The following is a 24,763-nucleotide window of genomic DNA, read 5'->3' on the forward strand; positions in this document are numbered from 1 at the left end:
AAACTGTTGTAATTTTTAAAAAACGATTAATGTTGGGTGCATTAATCTCTATCCAATCCGATGGTTTTAGACAGACTAGAGTGGGATAAGGCAGAACACCTTAAGACCTTGTAAAATGAACACCTCTACCCCATGTCTCCCAGCATGTTTTAGTAACAATGTCTTTCTTATTAATGTAACTTGTACCTGATTGCTAACTTATAATAAACCAAATCTTGTTCAAAACAAGTGTCTCTTTATTTTTGCGACTCAATTAGTTTCAGTAAACTACCCCAAACGCAAGGTGGGTTGTAACCCAAAACCAACTATGATAAAATAAATAAGTTCTGAATTTTTTTTGAGTGTGTGTTGACTCTATATCTGCTCCTGGCTCTTGTAGAAAACAGCTGGTTAAAATCAGAAGGCAATACCTTCTAACTCATTACCTTGCACACCTTGCCCTTAGAGTCAATGGACCCAAAACATTAACTCTACTTTCTCTGCAGACCTGCCAGACCTGCTGAGTTTCTCCAGCTATTTCTATATTTGTTTCAGATTTCCAGCATCTGCAGTTCTTTTTTTTGTCTTTAGGTGACGTTTTTCTTCTCCCAATATATTGTTTCTGGGGGTAACTCCACTTCCATTATTAATACTATTTCCATGATCAATGCTGTCTTAATCACGTCAATACTGGCCCCATTATAGTAATACTGCCCAAAATTATCCCCTTTGCCAATACCATGCCATCAAACGATTACTGTTCATGATCACCTCCCTAATGAATATGGTCCCCATCACACCAAAAATATCCACAACAAGTTCCTTCTATAGTATTCTTGCTCAGTTTATTAGATAAAGAGAAAATGAGAGTGGTGAGAATGACATCAATGTCTAGAGTCCAGAAAAGCAAGTGTGTAAAATAATTTGAATTATTTCATCATTATGATAAACTGTTTATACATATGGAAGTATTTCCTTCCCATTTTACTTCGCAATACTCTCCCCAATAATATTCCCAACTTTCACCATTCCCTTTCCTAATATTGTAACATTATATGGGTTAGTTAGCTTGGATGGCTGGTTCACAATGCAGAGTGATGCCAGCAGTATTTTCCACAACAATTTGCCTCTGGCTGAGGTTACCATGAAGGACTTCCCTCCTCAAGCTCACCCCTTGCCTGAGCTGTGGTGACCTCTCTCTAATGAGGCAGCAGGACTATGGGGACTTTACCTTTTGGTTACAATATAATTTTGGGTTTTGTAAATCCAAAATAAGAACAGGAAGTCCTGGAAATACAGACTTGGTCGGTTGGCAGCTGTAAATGGAAATAGGGACATTAATTTCTTGGGTGTATTCACATCATCAGAATGACAACTTCCCTCACAAAATCATAAAGATCGTCTGTAACATTGGCAAAATTGGTATTAAAAATCAGAAACACACGGCTTCCAAGTTTTGACCTTCAAATAATTTGCAAGACACTGAAGCCCTTTGTATTTCAATTGAAAACACTTAAAAGGTGATATTCAACCAGACAGAATCAATCAAATTTCATCTTTGCTCATTTGTGCACGTACCCTGTAGCACTGCACTCCAGCAGATAATAATTGGGTCACAATTAACCAAAGGCAAAAGCTCAGCACAAGAGTCAGACGTGCAGCAGAAAGGTAAGTGTCAGCAAAATGAAAGATGCTGCAGATTTATCAGTTGAGATCTTCCCATTAACATCCACCCTCAGCAGTGACACTTCAGCTGAGGTAGTTGGAAAATATTCATTAACATGTCTCTAATGTAATTATCCATAGTTAATAATGAAACTGCACATTACAGCTCCTGATTGGAAAATCCCATTAGTATTCACACAGGAAACAAATTGGGACATTATTTACGAATTGACTTGGAGGAAAATGATGGGCTTTTTCTTTTCTTACCCCTTTGCAGTTTTTTCAAAATCGTCTGTTGAAGACGTGGTTCTTCAAGACTTCATTTCAATTGGTCAACAACTAAAAAGGTTTATGTATAGTGCTAGAATCAGGATTTTTCACAGGGTAGGCAACTCACTTTGGATGAATCTCTGAAGTCATATGACTCCCAGAATTGCCATCTTCAATGCTGCATTCCTGGACCTGCTAACATCTCCTTGACCTGACATGGCTCAATTAGACCAACGCTTGACTACCAATCAATGTGAAGATTTCTCACAGCCCGCAATTTGATATTCCACCAACATAAAATTCAGTTTCTAAAGCCAGAGAAGTTGTTCAGCACAAATTACGACTTAGTATCCTTTGAAAGATCAATTGCATATCATTCAACAAGGTTTTTTTAACAGAAAGATTAATAGCATTAAAGTCAAATTTAACATCAATTTAGTGATTTCTTTCCATGCAGAGTGCAATAGCGACTCCCTGCAGAGGTGAGGAGAATCCTTGAATATCTGGATTTTTGCATTTCACTGCAGAAATGTGTGGTTGCTGGATGTTGCTATCAGTTTCGCATTGTCAAAGGCAATATAAAATGCTTGCAGTTTTACCATCATTTCAATATCTGGACCCACAAATAAAAATTGCGCAAAAACAATGCTAGTAACCTCTAATGAATATTTTTAGAGCCTGTGAGTTACTTGCAGCAATATCCTGGCCCAATCCTGCGTCTATCTTCAACGTTTCTATGTAACCACCTGCTTGGCTTTATCTTCAGCAAGAAGTCCTCCCAACATCCAACCATGGTGGAGGATTTATTTTTGTCTCCAGTTAGTGCTTGGGAGTGGAATACAACATGCTCAAACGTCGGTTCTGGTCTGCCGTAGTCATGTGACCTCTGCCATGAGGCACACAGCTGATAGACTGATATCCAAACCTTCGCTTCAATAAAGTACTCAGGTCGAACACAGTGCCGGTATTGTACACTGGAAGCACTTAGTCCAAAAAATAGACCTGATTGGTTGATTGCTGTTGTTGGGAGGAAGGGTACCTTCAATTAGATCATCAGGAGGTGGGTATGTATGAGGGTGGGGGTGCGTGGGGAAATTGGTTCACCAAATGATTGACAGATGCACTCCTGGCCCCACTAGGAAGATATCCCCGACTTCTCAGTCAGAAGACCATCGGTTCACAAGCCAACCCATGAGATTTGAGACCATTATCCAGGCTGACACTTCAGCTCAGAAGTGAGGGGCTACAAAACCAACAGAGGTACCGTGCCATCTTTTGGATGAGCCTTTATATGGAGACCCCGTCTGCCCTCAAGAAAATGTTAAAGCTATCCTAAAGAAGCATGGGGGAGCTCTGGGAAAAACATATGAGCCAGTTTTCTGCTGGCTTTTGAATTGCTCAAGTTGGTCACCAGGCCTCACCTTTACAGTAATGATTCAATGGGGTGCAAAGTGCTTTGGGAGATCTTGAGGAGATGAAAAATCATAATTCAACACAAGCTGGACCTTTGGAGCCGTCGAGTCTCTCCAGCTCAGTTTAATGCATGACAGTACCTCTACGAAAGACCATCTTTCTCTGTTGCTAAGCAACCTTAAGTAATGATGTCTTTCTGAGCACAAAGAATGAAAATCCAAATCTTATTAAAGCTCCAGAACAGTTAATTGGATTTTAGATGCACTTGCGTGGCACAAAGAGTTTGCAGTTGTGACACATCTGTGATGTAAACCATGTAATGAGATTCAAACAACAAGGGACAGGCAGTCTTACCTGGAGTTCTACTCCATATCCATTGAAGACAGTCACGTTGAAGGTACACTGAAGAGAGCCATATGCAGATAGTGGAAGAAAATCAGTGGAGTCTATGTACCCTTCTGAGTCTGAGAAACTTACACTGCATGGAACTGGAAACAGAAGATTACTTAATAAATATATTTCAAATTGGCTTGTTGTTGACTTCTTCATTTAAAAAGAATTAAAGCATTATATTGTTACAGTCATGAGTTTTTAAGATACTTTAGGATCTTTAAATTTAGAGTAAATTAAGGGCTGGGAGGTTGGGTAGTGTCCTGGTAATCTCTTCTGAAACCTGCCCAACAGTAAGCCTGTATGAATTGCTTGTTAGAAATCAAAGGAAATTTTACATTGCTTTATTAAGGAGAAGGCACACTGTGGAAGATTATGGTAGCCTCTGAGTTTACTATAATTATAACAGACAATGAGTCTCCTAACGTCCCAGAACGGTGTTGAAGATATGAGGTTGTAAGCAGTTGTACTGTAAAATCTCCATTGGCTTCTAAGGCCTTGCTGCAGTTATATAGCGCCTTGGTGAGGCCACACCTTGAGTGTTGTGTGTCGTTTTGATCTCCTGGTCTGAGGAAGGACATTCTTGCTATAGAGGGAGTCCAGTTCACCAAACTGATTCCTGGGATGACAGGACTGACATATGAAGATAGATTGGATCGATTGCGCTTGTACTCACTGGGATTTAGAAGAATGAGGGGGAATCTCACAGAAACGTAGAAAATCCTGATGGGACTGGACAGGTCAGAATGTGGGAAAAATGTTTCTGATGTTGGGGAAGTCCAGAACTATGGGTCACAATCTATGAATAAGAGGTGAGCCATTCAGGACTGAGATGAGAATGAATTTCTTCACTCAGAGAGTTGTGAACCTGTAGAATTCACTACCACAGAAAGCTGTTGGGGCCAGCACATTTGATATATTCAAGAACTGGACATGGCCCTGGTGGCTAAAGGGATCAAGGGGTATGGGGAGAAAGCGAGGGTGGGGTACGGAAATTGCATGATCAGCCATGATCATATTGAATGGTGGAACAGGCTTGAAAGGCCAAATGCCTATTCCTGCAGCTACTTTCTGTGTTTCTATGAAAGACAGTTGGGATCAAGGATAGTGATTTAATATTTCTACCTAGATACGTGATTGATGTATGTCAAGTTACCATGGTGAGGAGGGCACAGGGAACCATTTTTGAGATCATGTTACTCACTTCCCTATAAATCATTGGGTATCAGACAGCAGAGGCTTTGGATGATCAGCAAAGAAAAGCCGGGCATGTGAGAAAGGCTAGGTCTCTGGCTGAAGAATTGTGTCATGGGCTGGGAGAAGAAGAATAATCAAGCCAAACTTTAGTGCTGGAGGTGGATTGAAGAGTGTTTCTGCAAACCAAGAGCTAAGGTGATCACTCGGGTTACTAATCAGCCAAAGGGGAGCAACTGTGACCTGTTACTAATAGGATTATAATCCCATGGCTGTGCAGTGGGTGATAACTAAACATGGGAATGTCCCTTTCGGTAGTTTCAGGTGTAAGTTGCCTATGAAAGGTAAATAGTGTTTAGTCAGTATTGCTTTTAATCATTTGTTACAGCAAAAAGCTTAAAGTATGAAATCCACCTCAGTCTTCCTTCTCATCTACTTAACTAGATCAGATTTATTTTTAATGATCCAAACCCAAAGCAGTGTTCTGCTGTGGTTATCATCATGGAATCTTCTGATAATTGATCTTTTCTCCAGTTGCTGGCATGATATAAATTTTAGCCTTGGCTTGCAGCATTAGCAACTAACCCCAATTATACTCCAGGGTAGTATCTTCAATAGCTCAGCCAGCTATTCATTCACATATTCCATCAGCCAATTGAGGTAAGTACAAATTGGGTGCAGTTAGTGTGGAGGGAGGGCATTTGGCCTATCAAGTTCATACCGACCCTCCAATGTGCATCCCGCCCAGCCCCAGCCCCCTTTCATATCCCATAATGCCAAATTCCCCATGGCTAATCCACCTAGCCTACACACCCTTGAACACTACGGGACAATTTAGCATGGCTAACCCATCTAACCTGCACATCTTTGGACTATGGGAGGAACCTGGAACTACTGGAGGAAACCCACGCAGAAACACATGGAGAACGTGCAAACTCCACACAGACAGTTACCCAAGGGGGAAATCAAAACCGGGTCCCTGGTGCTGTGAGGCAGCTATGCTAACCATTGAGCCACTGTTTAGATCAGAGTGGTGCTGGAAAAGCACAGCAGGTCAGGCAGCATCCGAGGAGCAGGAAAGTCTGAGCCACTGTGTCAATTGTCCAAACCTATTTCATTTAGCTGTGCAAACTGGCAACGTCAGATACTAAAAGGCAATACGTGACCACTTTCACCCCACTCCCACAGTGACTCCACAAGCCCCACCTCCCACCTGCACTGTCTGGCACTCACACCAATCCCTTTCTCAGAGTGAATCAGCTGGGACTCCCAGTTAGATGAGTGTAGGTTCACGTCCCACTACTGAGACTTGAGTTTTAAAAAACTAGACCAAGAGCTGGACGCAGTATTGAGGGAGTGCTGTGTCGTTTAAATTGCCATCTTTTCAGGTGATATGATAAACCGAGACTAGTCTACCTAATTCTGAAGGAGGGTCACTAGACCTGAAACATTAACTCTGCATTTTCTTTACAGATGTTGCCAGACCTGCTGCATTTTTGTATGGAGTACTCCCAATACTTCACCTGTAAGCTGTGGGTCAGTACCAACCATCACGCATACCCCTGCTCCTCCCAACTGCCTCCCTCACCCCTGGGCATACCTTGGCCTCTCAGTGCCCGATGAGGTACCTTAGGGCTATGGGAGGCAGCAGCTCGCTATACTTCCCAAATCAGCCCATCCAATCAATCTAACGTGATTTGGTTGCTCGTGTCTTTAGGTGGAAGCAACAGGGCCTGAGGTGACTCCTGGACCTCTACCCCAAAAGCAAAAGGATACCTGGGGATGTGACATGCAAAACCCATCAGATAAGGTGGGCCTTTGTATCATCTCTCTGAGCTGGACCCATGTCTGGATCCCACATACCAAATCTCTCTCCCTTCCAATTCCAAAGCCAAATTCCAGGGGATACAAATGCCTTTATATTCCAAGATACTAGGCTCGATATGTATCTCTCTAAACATCACCACCTTTGTCTCTTGCTTTAAAAATTTCCTTGAAACCGATAACATTCATCAATCTTTCCATGACCTTTTCTAATACCATTTTATGTAACCCACTGCGACATTTTCTTTGACAATTATTCCTGTGAATGCTAAACATCTGAGATCAAAGATTCATTCGGCGGGGAACAGGTATACACCTTCCGAACCAGAGTTTCATTCCAATTCACACATGAATTATTTGTTGCCCATTTAAATAGCCAACTCTCATTCAATTATCCCTTCATTTACATGTAACCATCATCTGTTCCCTTAGACACTTCTACCAGATTTTATTGGATGAGAATAGTGAAGTAGCTTGGGTTACTTTACGATGCAAAAGGTGCTAGCTAAAGGCAGGTTGGGTTATTTTACAATGTGAAAGGTGCTAGCTAAACGCAGGTTGTTGCTGGAGGTACCTGCTGTCTGTAGCGTGGTAATGACGGTTGTTGTTACTATGGTGGTGGTGGTCGTGTCTCTGCTTTCTTGTGTCACTGCTGCCATACTGCCCAGCTCAGAATCCTTCTGGGAAAGCTCTGTACCCATCGTTGGGGTCTGATAGGCGACTGGGGGGACAATTCTCTGATCGGGTGAGGGGTCCTTGCTGGTGCTGGGGGTTGCCTCTGGACTGGGGTGGACACCCTCAAGGTCAGGCGAGTCTGTGACGTGGGCCCCAAACTGAACCAGCGGCCATGGAGTGGTACTGTCGTGCGTGGGGCTCGGTGATTTAGTGGGTGTGCCAAGACCGGCATGAGGAGATTCCGATCTGAAGCCCGTTGGATCTTCAGGACCTCCTGGCTTCTCCCTCACCAAATCAGGGATGGAGGAAGGAGTGGGTGAGGTTGAGTATGGTGAGAGGGCCCTTGACGCTGGTGGGGCTGTGGTCACCGAGGAAGAGTCGGGTTTCCCAGTCGGCACTCCTTTGGCACTCAGTCGTCTGCGTAACACCTCCACTTGCCTCAGAGAGGGAAGCTGGCGCCTTTGCGGGGGAGGCTGGTTGGTTAGCCCAGCGGGAATGGAGGAGGGCACGAGCAAGGCCCCCTGGCGCAGGAGGATATCCTCCTTCTGCATGACTGTGTTGACCAAATTGGGCTGGGTGTGGCTGGAGCCCAGAGCTTTAGTGGGCTCTTGCTCTCCATCACTTGCATTAATGCCTTGAGCTGTTTGACCTCTTGCCAGCTGGGGGGATGGTGTTGTGGCACCTCTGCCTCCTCGCAGGCCAACATCTGAAACAGAAAGAGAAGCGGAACTGCATTCAAAATGGAGCAAACAGCCTTTCAAGTACTGTCACTGGCTTAATGGTCAAAAATGGCTTGTCACATGAACTGTTATCCAGAAATGCCTTGCCCAGCAGAACAACCTTTACCCCACTTTACAATAAACCTCATTTACCAATAATTGCATAAGTACAAACATTGTTAAAAACACTACATTTTTTTAATGCCATTCACCACCATGGACAGCATGGTGGCTCAGTGGTTAGCACTGCTACCTCACAGCACAGGAACCTGGGTTTGATTCCAGCCTCTGCCTGAAGTTTATGCATTCTCCCCTGTCTGTGTGGATTTCTGCCCACAGTCCAAAGATGCACAGGTTAGGTGGATTAGGTGTGGCAAATGCAGGGCTGTGGGGATGGGGTAGGGGTAGGGGTATGGGTCTGGGTTGCATTTCCTTTGGAGGTTGGTGCAGACTCAATGGGCCAAATGGCCTCTCTCTACACTTTAGTGATTCCATGGACGTGAGGGACTTAGTGTCCACCCCTAACTCCAGCTAAATACCAACCACAATGCTGTGGTTCTGGTATCACTAGTAGGCCTAGGAGAAAGGGAGCACTGCAGATGCTGGAGATTAGAGTCAAGGAATTCTCCTGCTCCTTGGATGCTGCCTCACTTGCAGGCCTGACTGGGTAAGGACAGCACATATCCTTCTCAAAAGAGTGGCAGTGAATCAGATAGTGATTTTAAATGATGATCAGCATTAAGATAAGCTTTTAAGTCTAGATTTTTATTGAAATCAAATTTCAACACCTGTTATGACAGGATGCAAACTCACATCCGCAGAACATTGGCTTGGGAAGGGTCTGTAGCACCAGCCCAACGATATTATACTACACCATTAACTCCCCTGCTTGTGGGTAAGTCAAGAACATGAACCTTAAGTTATTGGAGACACCAGGCTAGCCTTAGAGAATTGGCAACCCGAGAGAAACACACTGTATGAGCAAGACCCCCACAAAAGTGGCTCAGTGGTTAGCATTGCTGCCTCACAGCACCAGGGACCTAGGTTCAATTCCCACCTCGGGAGACTGTCTGTGTGGAGTTTGCACATTCTCCCTGTGTCTGTGTGGGTTTGCTCTGGTTTCCTCCCACAATCCAACGATGTGCAGGTCAGGTGAGTTTGCCATGCTAAATTGCCCATGGTATTAAGTACAGTAGTCAGGGGTAAATGTGAGGGAATAGGTTTGGGTGGGTCTAATCTAACCTTAAAAAAAAAGGAAGTAACAGATGGGAAGAATACAGAATAAAATTCTGAAGCTTTTTTTCAGTCACTTTATACATTAGATTTATTCCATGGTTATTGGTGAATCCTCCAGTACATATACTCCATTTCATCAGAACTGTCCAAAGAGTTATGAATTTGGATTCAGGTTCCACCTCCTTTGACTTGAACACCGAAACCAAGGCTGAGACTCCAGTGCAGTACTGAGGGAGGTGATGCTTTTGGACAAGATGCTAAAGTTCGGTCCTGCCAGCCCTGCTGTTAGGATGCAAAAGATCTCAGAGTTCAATGGATAGTGAGGGAGTTCTCCCCATTGTCCTGGCCAAATCTCTCCCTCAATCAAATTCACAAACAGCAGACGACCTGTTTATCATCATATTGCTGCTGGAAGGAGCTGGCTGTGTGCAAACAGTTTCCTGCAGTGACTACACCTCAGTAATGCTTCAACGGTTGTAAAACACTTTGAGACATTGTGAGATTGTGAAAGGTGTTTCGTCTCTTCATTCCTTTCATAAATTTATCGAAGTGGTAACAACAGGATGTGAGAAAGAGTCACTCTGACTCAGTAATAATGCAGCTGGAGATTTCAGTAATTGATAGACTGATTTTGGATATGTAGGCGAAAGTGAATACTGCAGATGCTGGAGATCAGAGTCAAGATCAGTGTGGTGCTGGAAAAGTACAGTCGGTCAGGCAGCATCCAAGGAGCAGGGAAATCGACGTTTCGGGCAAAAGTCCTTCATCCTGATGAAGGGCTTTTGCCCAAAATATCGGTTTTCCTGCTCTTTAGATGCTGCCTAAACTGCTGTGCTTTTCTAGCACCACTCTAATCTTGAATCTGATCTTAGGTATGTGTAAACTATAAGTTGAGTAAACAATGGTTGCCTTTAATCAGTGTAGCATTTGAATAAATCATTATTGTGTTCAGTTGCATCCAATAGCTGGTATCCTGACTACAGTGTTATATTGAAAGTGATCCAACTCACCATAACAGGCAGCAGTAAGTAGACACAGAGATTTAGATTTTATTGTCACGTGTACTCAAGCACAGGAGTACAGGAGTACAGTGAAAAGTATATAATATCACCAACCATGGTACCATTTTAGGTACAAAGGTACCAAGGTTCAAAGTAGTAAAACAAAGTTAAAATGGAGTCCAGCATGACCTTCATAGAACAATTAGATAAGTAAAGAAATATGGTAATAGTTAAGATTAAAGCCCTTCTTAACATAAACTATAAAAAAATAAAAGACTGAGTTTTACTCTTCCCCCCCAGTATGAATATATCCCATGTCTCAAACATACACTGGGTAGTGCATTTTGGGCTGTGACCACTATAATTTAAAGTCAATTGCAGACATATAAACAGACTTGAGCAATGTTCAAGGAGAGAAAGTAATCAATAAAGCATAAAAGATAAAGAAAGGCAAGAACTTCAATATAAATGTGGAATTCGAAGTCTTATCCAGTCATTGGAACTGTAATAGCTTCTTTTCTTGTCTTTGAAATGAAACAGTCAACTGAAGAATCTAATCAGCCTTTCAATATTAAAACTGACACTGGTTGAGTTTTGCCCAATTTATCTTTCATTCAATATGTAATTCACTTCCACACAAATCATTTGCTGTTAAACCTTCACTCTCCCAGTGAAAAAACAGTTCAGGGTCTGTGATTAAGTTGTAGGCCTAGATTTGATGTTTTTTTCTTACATTTATGTCTAAATTTCAGTTTGTAAGAGGGATCAGGACTGAGTACATACAGAAATATTTCCTCTTAATATGGTGGGGTGGGGTGGGGTGGGGAGGGTGAGGATGAGGCTGGATGGGTGTTAGGTACGTGTGGGAAGGTGAGGTACACCTATTACAGCTGACCCAATTGACAAACCAAAATCTTTCAATGCAACTAAATTTTGCCTTTATTTTAACTCAGTTGGTTCTGATATAATGCAATAATTCCATTCTCATGCGATCTCGCTTTATAAGAAAATCATGCAGTAGCCACGCCATTTAAACTAATGGGGCTGGAATCATATTCTTGCCTATACAGGTATGGATAGCTCACGTTCTTCAAATAATGGTCTAAATTCTTCAATCGCGTTAAAGCTAATTTGCATTGAAGAAACATGCATTATAGCAGAACCAACTGTATGCAGTAACTTACCTGTACTCCTAGCATCGCTTTCAGCTTTGTTTGCAACAGATTGCCAAAACGTCAGTGCCGCTTCTAGGCTTGTAAGTTGGTCTTAAAGCTCGTAGTTTATATTGACTCTAGACCATACCATTACATTTGCATTCACATTGCATGTTGTGCATATAAAATATACACACACACACACACACACACACACACACACACACATACACACTCCAATGAAGACTATTTCAAATATTGTGTAAAGAACAACTTGTGCAAAGAGCACAGCAAAATATATATTGCTGAATAAAGACATGTTGCTAAAGCTTTTTGTCTTGTTCTCATCAGGACGATTTTCAAAAAGCATCAATGTATTGAGGAAGAACATTTGATACAGAATGAGAAGGCAATGCTGATTGATTGATTGGTAGGTGTATTTTGTTTGGTAGAAAGATTGCAATGGAGAATACAGCATTTAACTGATGATTGACAGTTAACTGCCAAGGTTTGTTTAAACTTAAACCATGTTCGGTGACTCTGATATGTCAAGGCATTGTTCTGAGGAATGAACCATATCATGGCTGCCAATTATTTTGTGACATTCAAATAGGCAAAGAGGATGAAATGAAAAGCTGTGACAATTTTTTTTTCTCAGCAATACTCCAGTTCTATAGTACCAAATGTTGCAAGATCCTTCACAGGAGTTTATTAACAAAATTTGACACCAAACCACTTTAAGAGGTAACCATCCATTTGGTCAGAGATGAATTCTAAACAGATTTTTGAAAGAGGAGAGATGGATAGAGAGCTGGAGAGATTTAAGGAGAAAAAATCAGAGCTTAAGAGTAAGGTAACTGGGAGCACAGCCCACAGGGATGGAGCGATGAAACTTAGGGATAAGTAAAAGGCCATAATTAGATGGGCGTGAAAACCTTGGAGGACTGTAAAACTAGAAAATGCTAATGAGATAGTTGGGAAAAGGCAGAGGCTGGCAAGGTCATGGAAGAATTTGTGAAACATGGATACAAATGTTAAAGTTATGACATCGCTTGGCTGCAATGTTGAGATAGCATTCATATATCAACAAGTGTTGGAGCCAATTGTTGCAACCAGATGAAAGAGGGGTGATAAACTCCCCTCTTTTTAATGCTATTTCTCAGTTGGTTGCAAACAAATATTTTTCTTTTTTTAAGCACACAGCTATCACATTTCAATTAAACTTAGTTAACCAAATCAAAACTGAAGCGGAGCAAAATCCAAGGTTACCTTGAGTGAGAAGAATTTTTATTACTGAATAAAATTAAGGAAAATAAGGAAACATAACACTTGCCACACAGGCACACAGGTATTGAGCTTAAAAAATGAGGCAGAAATGAGGGTGTCAATGCAAATTGGAACTTACAGGCAATTGTAGTTTAAAGTTGTGTGGTTTTTGAGATGTCAAAGTGTAATTTGAGGCCCAATGATTTAGCTGTTGTCCCCTGTTTCCTCAGGAGTGGTGACTCTCACATATAACCTGATTGCTCAGATCAGCTCCACTTTTTCCAAGTTGACTTTTCACTGGGCACTGACTTTTAAGATGGAAACTGCGTCTGTGTGTGTGCGTGTGTGAGTGTGTGCGTGTGCATGTGTGTGTGTGTGCGTGTGCATGTGTGTGTGTGCGTGTGCGTGCGTGTGTGCATGCGTGTGCGTGTGTGTGTGTGTGTGCTTGTGCGTGTGTGTGCGTGTGTCTGCGTGTGTGTGTATGTGTGTGCACGTGAGTGTGTGTGTATGTGTGCATGTGTGTGTGCATGTGCGTGCGTGTGCGCGTGTGTGTGCATGTGCATGTGCGCGTGCGCGCGTGTGTGTGCATGTGCGTGTGCGTGCGTGTGTGTGCATGTGTGTGTGCGTGCGTGTGTGTGCATGTGTGCGTGCGTGTGTGCGTGTGTGTATATATGTACGTGTGTGTGCATGTGTGTGCGTGTGTGTGTGTGTGTGCGTGCGTGTGCGTGCATGTGCGTGTGCGTGCGTGTGTGTGCATGTGTGCGTGCGTGTGTGCGTGTGTGTATATATGTACGTGTGTGCATGTGTGTGCGTGTGTGTGTGTGCGTGCGTGTGCGTGCATGTGCGTGTGTGTGCGTGTGTGTGTGTATGTGCATGTGATTGCGCGTGTGTGCATGTGTGTGCGTGTGTGCATGTGTGCGTGTGTGTGTGCGTGTGCATGCGTGTGTGTGCGAGTGCGCACGTGTGCGTGTGCGCGTGTGTGAGTGCGTGTGCGCGTGTGTGCGCGTGTGTGCGTGCGTGTGCGCGTGTGTGCGTGTGCGTGCATGTGTGTGTGTGCGTGTGTGTGTCTGCACGTGTGCGTGTGCGTGTGCGATGTGCGTGTGTGCGTGTGTGTGTGTGCGTGTGTATGTGTGTGTGCGTGTGCATGTGCGTGCATGTGCGTGTGCGCATGTGTGTGCGTGTGCACGTGTGCATGTGTGTGTGAATGTGTGCGCGTGTGTATGAGTGTGTGTGTGCATGTGCGTGTGCGTGTGTGTGTGCGTGTGCGTGTCTGTGCATGTGTGTGCGTGTGTGCATGCGCGGGCGTGTGTGCGTGTGTGTGTGCGTGTGTGTGTGCATGTGTGTGTATGTGTGTGTGCGTGTCTGTGCCTGTGTGTGCGCGCGCGTGTGTGCGTGTGCATGTGCGCGCATGTTTGTGTGCATGCGCGTGTGCGTGTGTGTGCATGTGCGTATGCATGTGTGTTTGTTTGTGTGTGCGTGTATGTGTGTGTGCGTGTCCGTGTGTGTGTGCTTGTGCTTGTGCATGTGTGCGTGTGTGTGTGCATGTGCGTGTGTATGCGTGTGTGTTTGTGAGTGTGCGTGTGCGTGTGTATGCGTGTGTGTTTGTGCGTGTGTGTGCATGTGTGAGTGTGCGTCTGTGTGTGCGTGTGTGTCCATGTGCGTGTGTGTGTGTGTGCGCGCATGTGTGCGTGCGCGTGTGTGTGCGTGTGTGCATGTGCCTGTGTGTGTGTGCGTGTATGTTTGTGCGTGTGCGTGTGTATGCATGTGTGTGTGTGTGTGCATGTGAGTGTGCGTGTGTCTGCGTGTGTCTGCGTGTGTATGTGTGTGTGCGCGCGTGTGTGTGCGTGTGTGTGCGTGCGTGCACGTGTGCGCGCGCGCGTGTGTGTGAGTGTGTGCGTGTGCCTGTGTGCATGTGTGTGCGTGTGCGTGTGCGTGTGTGCATGCATGTGTGCGTGTGCATGCGTGTGTGCATGTGCATGTGCATGTGTGTGTGCGCGTGTATGTGTGTGCATGTGTGAGTGTGTGTGTGTCCATGTGCTTGTGTCTGCGTGTGTGTGTGTGCGCGCGTGTGCGTGTGCGTGTGTGCGCGTATGTGCGTGCGCATGTGTGTGCGTGTGCATGCGTGTGCGTGTATGTTTGTGCGTGTGCGTGTGTATGCGTGTGTGTTTGTGTGTGTGTGTGTGTGTGTGTGCATGCCTGTGTGCGTGTGTGTGTGTGTGTGCGTGTATGTTTGTGCGTGTGCGTGTGTATGCGTGTGTGTTTGTATGTGTGTGTGCATGCCTGTGTGCGTGTGTGTGTGTGTGTGTGTGCATGTGTGAGTGTGCGTGTGTGTCCGTGTGCATGTGTCTGCGTGTGTGTGTGCGTGTGTGCACGCGTGTGTGTGTGCGTGTGTGTGTGTGCCTGTGTGTGTGTGTGTGTGCATGCATGTGTGCGTGTGCATGCGTGTGTGCGTGTGCATGTGTGTGTGCGCGTGTATGTGTGTGTGTGCGTGTATATCTTTCCCCCTCTCACCCTAAGTCTATGCCCTCTAGTTCTGGACTCTTCCAACTCATAAGGTGAATGGCAGGTATCTTTTCCCTAGGGTGGGGGATTTCAAGACTGGGGGCATATCTTAAGGTGAGAGAAGAAAGATTTAAAAAAGACATGAGGGGTAATTTTTTTACACAGAGAATGGTTTGCATGTGGAATGAACTTGCAGAGGAAGTGGTGGATGTGGGTACAGTTATAATGTTTCAAAGACATTTGAATAAGTAAATGAGTAAGAGGGAAATAGGCCAGATGCAGGCAGGCGGGACTAGTTTAGTTTGGAATTATGGACAGTATGGGCTGATGGAACCAAAGGATCTATTTCCGTGCTGTATGACTCTATGACTTGGTAATTCTATTGCTCGCTATTTTTTGCCACAATTATAGCAGAGTTAGGATGTAGGCACTCGAAATTTAGATGAGCTCAAACTTAAAGAAGAAGTGGGGGGAGATAAGGTTTTGTCATAGAAATGGCACTGTTATTGAACCCTGGGCGCTCAAGATAATGTGTTGCAGGCAGAGTCATTAGCCTGGGTAACCACAGAATAGGTCAACTGAGTGCCATGTCAGAAATCCTCCACTGGTGCCCACAAACTCTAAGTTACCAAGATGTAGGTGTATAGATCACGAATCTTTTGAGTATTTAAATGCAGCATTAGCAATATTACACAAAGAATAAGTAAAACTCCATGACAGGTCACTGAATTATGGCATCAGCATTTTCCTCAAAGGCTATAACTCGAGTTTTAATGCTTGCTATTAAAATTATTCGGTGTGCCAAGTTTTACCGTTTAATACTACACAATGTTTTTAGTTCGGAAATGCTTAAGCAGTGAAATGATTTGATGTTCATTCTGCATTGGTCAGTGTGCTGAGAGTTTGACATGTCAAGAACGTCCCAGAGAATTAAAAATTATTACTTTGATCGTGAGATTTGAGATACTGCAACTAATTCCAATGGGTTGAAGGGAAAGTTAATGAGCTTTGATAAGGTGAGTAAGGAAAACCTACTTTGCTAGGTGACTCAGTCCTGAAAAGGGATTAACAATTTAAAATGGTCATGAACCAAGAGAGGAGGAATGCGAGTTGTAAGAATGTGGCATGCTTTGAAAGCAGAAGAAATTCATATCATCCCTTTCACAACATCAAGACATCCCAAAGCTCTTTACAGCCAATGAAGTAGTTCATTGCCCCAGGGAGTCATTGAGGCAGAAATCACTTTCAGGGATGAATTGATAAGCAGTAAAAGCAGAGAAAATCCTGAGCTAAAGGCAGACAACAGGGTGGAGAGATTGGATTCGTCCAGCAAAAAAAATTTCTTCTGTGCTGCAACCCATATGAATCTCACATGAAAAGGCGAGACTGTTGTAAAGAATGATGGTTTTCATAACATCAACAGGCTTGCCAGCTATTGTGCATGGCTGGTGAGGTAGTGGTATTGTGGTAATGTCCTTAGATTAACAATGTAAAATTTCAGGGAACATGGGTTCAAATCCCACCCATGGTAGGGAGTGAAATTTGATAGTACTGGCATTAAGGCTTCAGTTAGCAGGATAGCTGGTTTATAATGGAGTGTGATACTAACAGTGTGGGTTTGATTCTTGTACCAGCTACCATCACTCTGAAGGTCCTGCCTCAATTGAGATGCGTGACTCTCAGGTTAAATCACTGCTAGTCATCTCTTTTTAACAAGAGTATGAGGTGAGGGATGCCATGGACGTCCCTGCTGATTACACTTGCAGGAAGTGCACCCATCTCCAGCTCCTCCAAGACCGTGTTAGGGAACTGGAGCTGGAGTTGGATGAACTTCGGATCATTCGGGAGGCAGAGGGGGTCATAGATCGGAGCTATAGGGAAGTAGTAACTCCAATGATGGCAGACAGATGGGTGACAGTGAGGGGGACTGGGAGGAAGCAGCCAGTGCAGGGACCCCCTGCGGTCGTTCCCCTCAAGAACAAGTATACCGTTTTGGATACTTGTGGGGGGGGGGACTTACCAGGGGTAAGTGACGGGGCTCAGGCCTCTGGCACGGAGCCTGTCCCCGCTACTCAGAAGGAAAGGGTGGAGAAGAGCAGAGCAATAATAATTGGGGACTCGATAGTTCGGGGCACAGATAGGCGGTTTTGTGGGAACGAGAGAGACTCATGTTTGGTATGTTGCCTCCCAGGTGCAAGGGTACATGATGTCTCTGATCGTGTTTTCCGGGTCCTTAAGGGGGAGGGGGAGCAGCCCGAAATCGTGGTCCATATTGGCACCAATGACATAGGTAGGAGGAGTGCTGAGGATGTTAGACAGGCTTTTAGGGAGCTAGGTTGGAAGCTCAGAGTTAGAACGAACAGAGTTGTTGTCTCTGGTTTGTTACCCGTGCCACGTGATAGAGAGTCGAGGAATAGGGAGAGAGAACAGTTAAATGCGTGGCTACAGGGATGGTGCAGGAGGGAGGGATTTTGGTACTTGGATAACTGGGGTTCTTTCTGGGGAAGGTGGGACCTCTATAAACAGGATGGTCTGCACCTGAACCTGAGGGGCACCAGTATCCTTGGGGGGAGGTTTGCTAGTGCTCTTGGGGGGGGTTTAAACTAACTCTGCAGGGGCATGGGAACCTAGACTGTAGCTTTAGGGTGCAGGACCTGGAGTGTAGGGAGGTTAGGAATATGGCATCAATCTTAAAGGAGGGTGCCTGTAAACAGAGGAGTGGCTTGAAGTGTGTATACTTTAATGCCAGAAGTATACGAAATAAGGTAGGTGAACTTGCAGCGTGGGTTGGTACCTGGGACTTCGATGTTGTGGCTATTACGGAGACATGGCTAGATCAGGGACAGGATTGGCTGTTGCAGGTTCCAGGGTTTAAATGTTTTAGTAGGGTCAGAGGTGGGGGTAAAAGAGGGGGGGGTGTGGCATTGCTTGTCAAAGATAGTATTACAGCGGTGGAAAGGAAGATGGATGAAGATTTGCCATCTGAGGTAGTTTGGGTTGAGGTTAGGAATAGGATAGGTGAGGTCACCCTGTTAGGAGTCTTTTACAGGCCTCCTAATAGTCCTAGAATCGTTGAAGAAAGGATTGCGAAGATGATTCAGGAGAAGAGTGACAGTAATAGGGTGATTGTTATGGGAGACTTTAACTTTCCTGATATTGATTGGGAAAGCTATAGCTCAAGTTCGTTAGATGGGTCAGTGTTTGTGCAATGTGTGCAGGAGAGTTTCCTGACACAATATGTAGATAAGCCAACAAGAGGTGAGGCCATACTGGATTTGGTTCTGGGTAACGAACCAGGCCAGGTATTAGAACTAGAGGTAGGTGAGCACTTTGGGGACAGTGACCACAATTCGGTGATTTTTACTCTAGTGATGGAGAGGGATAAGTGTGTACTACAGGGCAAGAGTTATAGCTGGGGGCAGGGAAATTATGATGCGTTGAGGCATGACTTAGGATGTGTGGATTGGAAAAGTAGATTCCAAGGCAAGAGCGTAATTGATATGTGGAACTTGTTCAAGGAGCAACTATTGAGTGTCCTTGAAAAGTACGTACCTATCAGGCAGGGGGGAAAGGGTCGTGTGAGGGAGCCGTGGTTTAATAAGGAGTTGGAATCCCTTGTTAAATGGAAGAGGGCGGCCTTTGTAAAGATGAGGCGTGAAGGTTCAATAGGGGCGATTGAGAGTTATAAGGTAGCCCGGAAGGACCTGAAGAGAGAGCTAAGAGCAGCAAGGAGGGGACATGAAAGGTCCTTAGTTGGTAGGATTAGGGAAAACCCTAAGGCTTTCTATAGGTATGTTAGGAATAAAAGAATGACTAGGGAAGGAATAGGTCCAATCAAGGATAGTAATGGGAAGTTGCGTGTGGAGGCTGAAGAGATTGGGGAGGCACTGAATGAATACTTTTCGTCAGTATTCACTCAGGAACAGGACATTGTTGTCGATATGAATACTGAGGCACGAATAAGTAGAATGGATGGCTTTGAGATATGTAGAGAAGAGGTGTTGGAAATTCTGGCAAGGGTGAAAATAGATAAGTCCCCTGGGCCTGATGGCATTTATCCTAGGATTCTCTGGGAAGCAAGGGAGGAGATTGCAGAGCCATTGGCCTTGATTTTTGTGTCCTCTTTGTCTACAGGAGTAGTGCCAGAAGACTGGAGGCTAGCAAACGTGGTTCCCTTGTTCAAGAAGGGGAGTAGGGATAATCCTAGTAACTATAGGCCAGTGAGTCTCACTTCTGTTGTGGGCAAAGTCTTAGAGAGAATTGTAAGGGATAGGATTTATGCACATCTGGATAAGAATAATGTGATCAAGGATAGTCAGCATGGTTTTGTGAAGGGCAGGTCGTGCCTCACAAACCTTATTGAATTCTTTGAGAAGGTGACTAAGGAGGTAGATGAGGGGAAAGTGGTAGATGTGGTATATATGGATTTTAGTAAGGCGTTTGATAAGGTCCCCCATGGTAGGCTACTGCAGAAAATACAGAGATATGGCATTGAGGGTGAGTTGGAGGTTTGGATTAGGAATTGGCTGGCTGGAAGAAGACAGAGGGTAGTAGTTGATGGCAAAGGTTCATCTTGGACTGCCGTCACTAGCGGTGTTCCGCAAGGATCTGTTTTGGGACCATTGCTGTTTGTCATTTTTATAAATGACCTGGAGGAAGGGTTAGAAGGTTGGGTGAGCAAGTTTGCGGATGATACGAAAGTCGGAGGAGTTGTAGACAGTGAGGAAGGATATGGCAGGTTACAGCGGGATATAGAGAAGCTGCAGAGCTGGGCAGAAAGGTGGCAAATGGAGTTCAATGTAGCTAAGTGTGAGGTGATTCACTTTGGTAAGAGTAATAAAAAGATGGGGTACAGGGCTAATGGTCGGATACTTGGTAGTGTGGAAGAGCAGAGGGATCTTGGTGTCCATGTAACAGGTCTCTGAAAGTTGCCACCCAGGTAAATAGTGCAGTGAAGAAGGCATATAGCGTACTGGCTTTTATTGGTAGAGGAATTGAGTTCCGGAGTCCTGAGGTCATGCTGCAGTTGTATAAGACTCTGGTGCGGCCGCATCTGGAATATTGTGTGCAGTTTTGGTCGCCATACTATAGGAAGGATGTGGAGGCACTGGAACGGGTGCAGAGGAAGTTTACCAGGATGTTGCCTGGTATGGTAGGAAGATCCTATGAGGAAAGGTTGAGGCACTTGGGGTTGTTTTCATTGGAGAAAAGAAGGTTTAGGGGTGACTTGATAGAGGTGTACAAGATGATTAGGGGGTTAGATAGGGTTGACAGTGAGAACCTTTTTCCACGTATGGAGTCAGCTATTACAAGGGGGCATAGCTTTAAATTAAGGGGGGGTAGATATAGGACTGATGTTAGGGGTAGGTTCTTCACTCAGCGAGTCGTAAGTTCATGGAATGCCCTGCCAGTAGCTGTAGTGGACTCTCCCTCTTTATGGGTATTTAAGCGGGCATTGGATAGGTATATGGAGGATAGTGGGTTAGTGTAGGTTAGGTGGGCTTTGATCGGCGCAACATCGAGGGCCGAAGGGCCTGTACTGCGCTGTATTCTTCTATGTTCTATGTTCTAGAATGGGACGATAGTGACTTTACCCTTTAGTTGTCATTAGAAGTATACTAATTTTCTTTAGGGAATGAAATTGTGTATCCTTAACCTGATCTGGCCTACTTATGACTCTAGACCTACAGCGAGGTTGTTTGATTCTTATCTGCTCTCTGGGAAATTGAGGATGGGCAATAAATGTTGGCCACGCCAGTCATACCCACATCTCATGAAGGCATATGGGACAAACAGAGGCAAGTGGGACTAGTTTAGTTTGGGAACATAGTCAGTGCAGATTAGTTGGACCAAAGGGTCTGTTTCCATGTTGTATGACTCTTTGACTCGAAATCTCATTTTGTATTCAGTTACTGGCTCTTGGAGGGTAATATTTTACAGCACTAATGTAATGCCCTTGATTGTGTTCACAACATATCATTTTCGGTGTGGACTTACCAACTCGCTGCCAATTTCAACTAATTTTATGGACCCCTCACTCAGAATGGATAGTAAGCAGTTAAGTTAATTTCACTCGGGATTGTGAGAGCTCATAGACAGAAGGGTTAGAATCTTGGCAATAAGTGCTGGGATTGGGTACCATGGGGCTCCTACCCCCTCCCCTTTCCAATGCCAAGTGCATCAATCAGGCTATTGAACAATGGACATGTATTGTGAAAGTCTTCTGGTGTGTTGAATGATGGACACGCCCAAACAATCTACACACTAAGGTTAGTTTGTTCTGCTACCTGCCTGGGCAAGATGAATACAATTCCCATAATCTCTTAATTCCCTTGCTAACCAACCATCTATCAATCTCTGTCTTGAATAATGCTCAGGTCTGAGCGTCCACAGTTCTCTAAGGTGGAGAATTCCAAAGATTCGCAACACTTTGAGTGAAGAAGTTCTTCACAAATTAGCCCTAAATCGCTGGTCCCAACTGTGGGCCCCATATTCTGGATTCCCCATCTAGCAATATACATTTTCTCATCATCTTATCCCCTGAGAAATTTAATTTCCTTCAGTTAGATCACCTGAGGTAACAAATCAGCTATGATCTTACTGGCTGACATGGCAGTCTCAAAGTGCCTGAATATTGGTTCCGATTTCTTGGGTGTTTTGGTTAACGACCTAGACAGCCCTGAAATTAGGGAGGGCATCAATGGAAAAATCAGGCAGCTTTAGTGATTCCGAGTGGGATATTAATGTGTGTATGACTATGAGCATCAGAAGACAGGGAGAAGCTGGGTGAGATACTCGTCCAAATCACTTGGCAGGGCTCACTGACTGCGGTCATTCACATTTCAACTGTGTTTGTGTCAGCAATGCAGACTGTCATATACATATCCTGCCAATACTTGAGAGTGTTCTGAACATAATAATAACCAGACAATCAATTTCTGATGTTAATTGATGGATAAATATTAGCTAGGGCAGCAGAACTAACTCCCATCCTCTACCTCAGGCCCAACGGACCATTAATATGACAGTGACCTGCAATTTAACATTACATCTGAGAAACAGCAGCACCACTACCAGTGTAGGGCACCCATAGTACTGCACTGCAGGACCAGCCCTGAATTTTAAACTTCAAAGCCTGAAGTGGGGTTTGAACCCAGGCTCTTGTGATTTATAGACAAGTGTGACACAAGCTGTACCACAGGAACACACTGCACTCTTTAGCAAACTATATGTCGGTATTTCAGCATTTGGGGAAATGTAGCCCGATATTGAATCAACACTTTCATGAGGCAAGGTGAAAAAAATTAAAAGAGGGAATAAATTATTATTTTTGACAAAATTCCTTCCTTTGCTATTGTTCTGGTTCATAAATGGAGGATACACATGGGCCCAAACTTATCCATGTAACTCCTGGAACAATCTTTATTTTACAAAAATTCAGGAGGTGAGCATCTGTTGCCCTTGTGGTTTGGGGAACAATCACTTTATGGAGCCCAACGGAAATGAACAAAAAATACTTGAGAAATCAAAACGTGGTTTCCAGAACAAAGGCACTTGTGATGAATTTATTCATTCACCAGCCAAGAAAAATCATTCTCCTGCCATTAGGCAGGGTTAGTAAGGAGAAAGCTGCTTCTGAGTATTTTATGGCCAGTGGTGTGATTTTTTTTTATTTTCGGTATTGGCAGTGATGAAAAGCCAAGTTGAAGCACGACCTTATTTATGTCGCATGCATCAGTTGTGTCTTACAATAAAACAAATAAACCACTTGAGCCATTTATCAAAGTGTTCTGTTCCATATGAATGAATCTGGTATAAGCAATGCGCTCCATCAGTGACAGTGACAGAGGACAATGTGCATTCAGCATCATGATCAAATGATGTATGATAAACAGTTCTGTCAAAGTGAACGTTATAGATTTGCCATGCCAAAACTTAGAAACAAAGGAAGGATTACAGTTACCAACTCACCTCTCAGCATCTGGGCAGACTGATTTCTGTCCCCTTTAATATCCTGGTCCTGTTATCAAATTTCTAGCTGAAGTAAGTGAGATTTACTCTGTGTTGGACTGCATCATGATCTCAGTTGAGACCAGTACCTTTCTCTTTATGAAAGAAGAAATCCAAAATCCTGATTAGTTACTGAAAGAATGAAGCCACAAGGTTCCACAGTTGAAAACAAGAGGAATTTTTTTCCCTACACAAGAGCCAAACAAAGCATATACTAAATACTATCTCGGTTTTTTTTGTGCTCGTTCATGGAATGTGGGCATCATTGGTTTGGCCAGAATCTATTGCCCATCCAAACTTCCCTGGTATCAATCTACAGAGGGATCTAGGGATATAGGTCCACCATTCCCGGAAAGTGGTAACACAAGTGAATAATGTGGTCAAGAAGTATATGGCATGCTTGCCTTCATCGGTCAGGGCATGGAGCATAAAAATTGACATATCACATTTCAGCTGTCTAGAACTTTAGTTAGGCCACATTTGGAATATCGTGTACTGCTTTGATCATCATACTACAAGAAGGATATGGAGACTTTGGAGAGGATGTTGCTTGGTTTTGAGGATATTAGATATGAGGAGAGATTGGACAAACTTGGTTTGTTTTCTCTTGAACGTTGAAGGAAGAGAAGCGATCTGATAGAATTTTACAAAATTATGAGCAGCATGGATAGAGTGGATAGTCTGAGTCATAAAGTAATAGCTACAGAGTCATAGAGTCCTACAGCATGAAAGCAAACCCTTTGGTTCAACCAGCCTAAGTTGACCATAACCCCAAACTAAACTAGTCTCAACTGCCTGCACTTCGTCCATATCCCTCCAAACATTTCTTTTTCAATTATTTGTCTAAATGTCTTTTAAGCATTATAACTGTACCCACACCCACCGCTTCCTCTGCAAGTTCATCCCACACATGAACCACTCTCTGTGTAAAATAATTGCCCCTCATATCTTTTGTAAATCTTTCTCCACTCACCTTAAAAATATGCCCCCTAATCTTGAAATGCCCCACCCTAGGGAAAAGACACCTACCATTCACCTTACTTGTGCCCCTCATGATTTTAGAAACCTCAGTAAGTTCATCTCTGCAACTCCAACGGTCTAGTAAAATAAATCCCAGCCTGTACATCCTGTCCAGATAATTCAAACCCTCCATCCCCAGCAACATCTTGGTAAATCACTTCTGAACCCTCTCCAGTGTAATCATATTAATTTTATAGTTTTATAATTAATCAAATATTAATTAATAATATGAATAATGTCCTTTTTCTCAGGATAGAAAAGTCAATTATTAGGAGATGTAGGTTTAAGGTAAAAGGGGGTAAGCTTAAAGGAGATGTGAGAGGATCTGGTGGAGGTAAATACAATATCAATGTTTAAGAGGCAGCTTGACAGGTATATGAATAGGCAGGGAATACGGGGATATGGACCTGCTGGAGGCAAAAGGTTTTTAGTTTACAACGGCGCA

The 24,763-nt window shown here is 43.9% G+C and overlaps 1 protein-coding gene across 2 annotated transcripts in view; it reads right to left on the minus strand.

Moving 5' to 3' along the window:
• Positions 1-24,763, minus strand: part of sez6l (seizure related 6 homolog (mouse)-like) — a 269,322-nt gene that overhangs the window by 132,156 nt on the left and 112,403 nt on the right. For both annotated transcript variants that reach the window (XM_072587857.1, XM_072587855.1), the window contains exons 2-3: positions 7,310-8,116; positions 3,682-3,815 (exon numbers count right to left, since the gene is read on the minus strand). In XM_072587857.1, coding sequence (XP_072443958.1) covers positions 3,682-3,815; positions 7,310-8,116 — 941 coding nt within the window. The remainder of the gene's footprint in view (positions 1-3,681; positions 3,816-7,309; positions 8,117-24,763) is intronic.

This window comes from Chiloscyllium punctatum, chromosome 17 (assembly GCF_047496795.1).
Source record: "Chiloscyllium punctatum isolate Juve2018m chromosome 17, sChiPun1.3, whole genome shotgun sequence".
Lineage (NCBI taxonomy): Eukaryota > Metazoa > Chordata > Chondrichthyes > Orectolobiformes > Hemiscylliidae > Chiloscyllium > Chiloscyllium punctatum.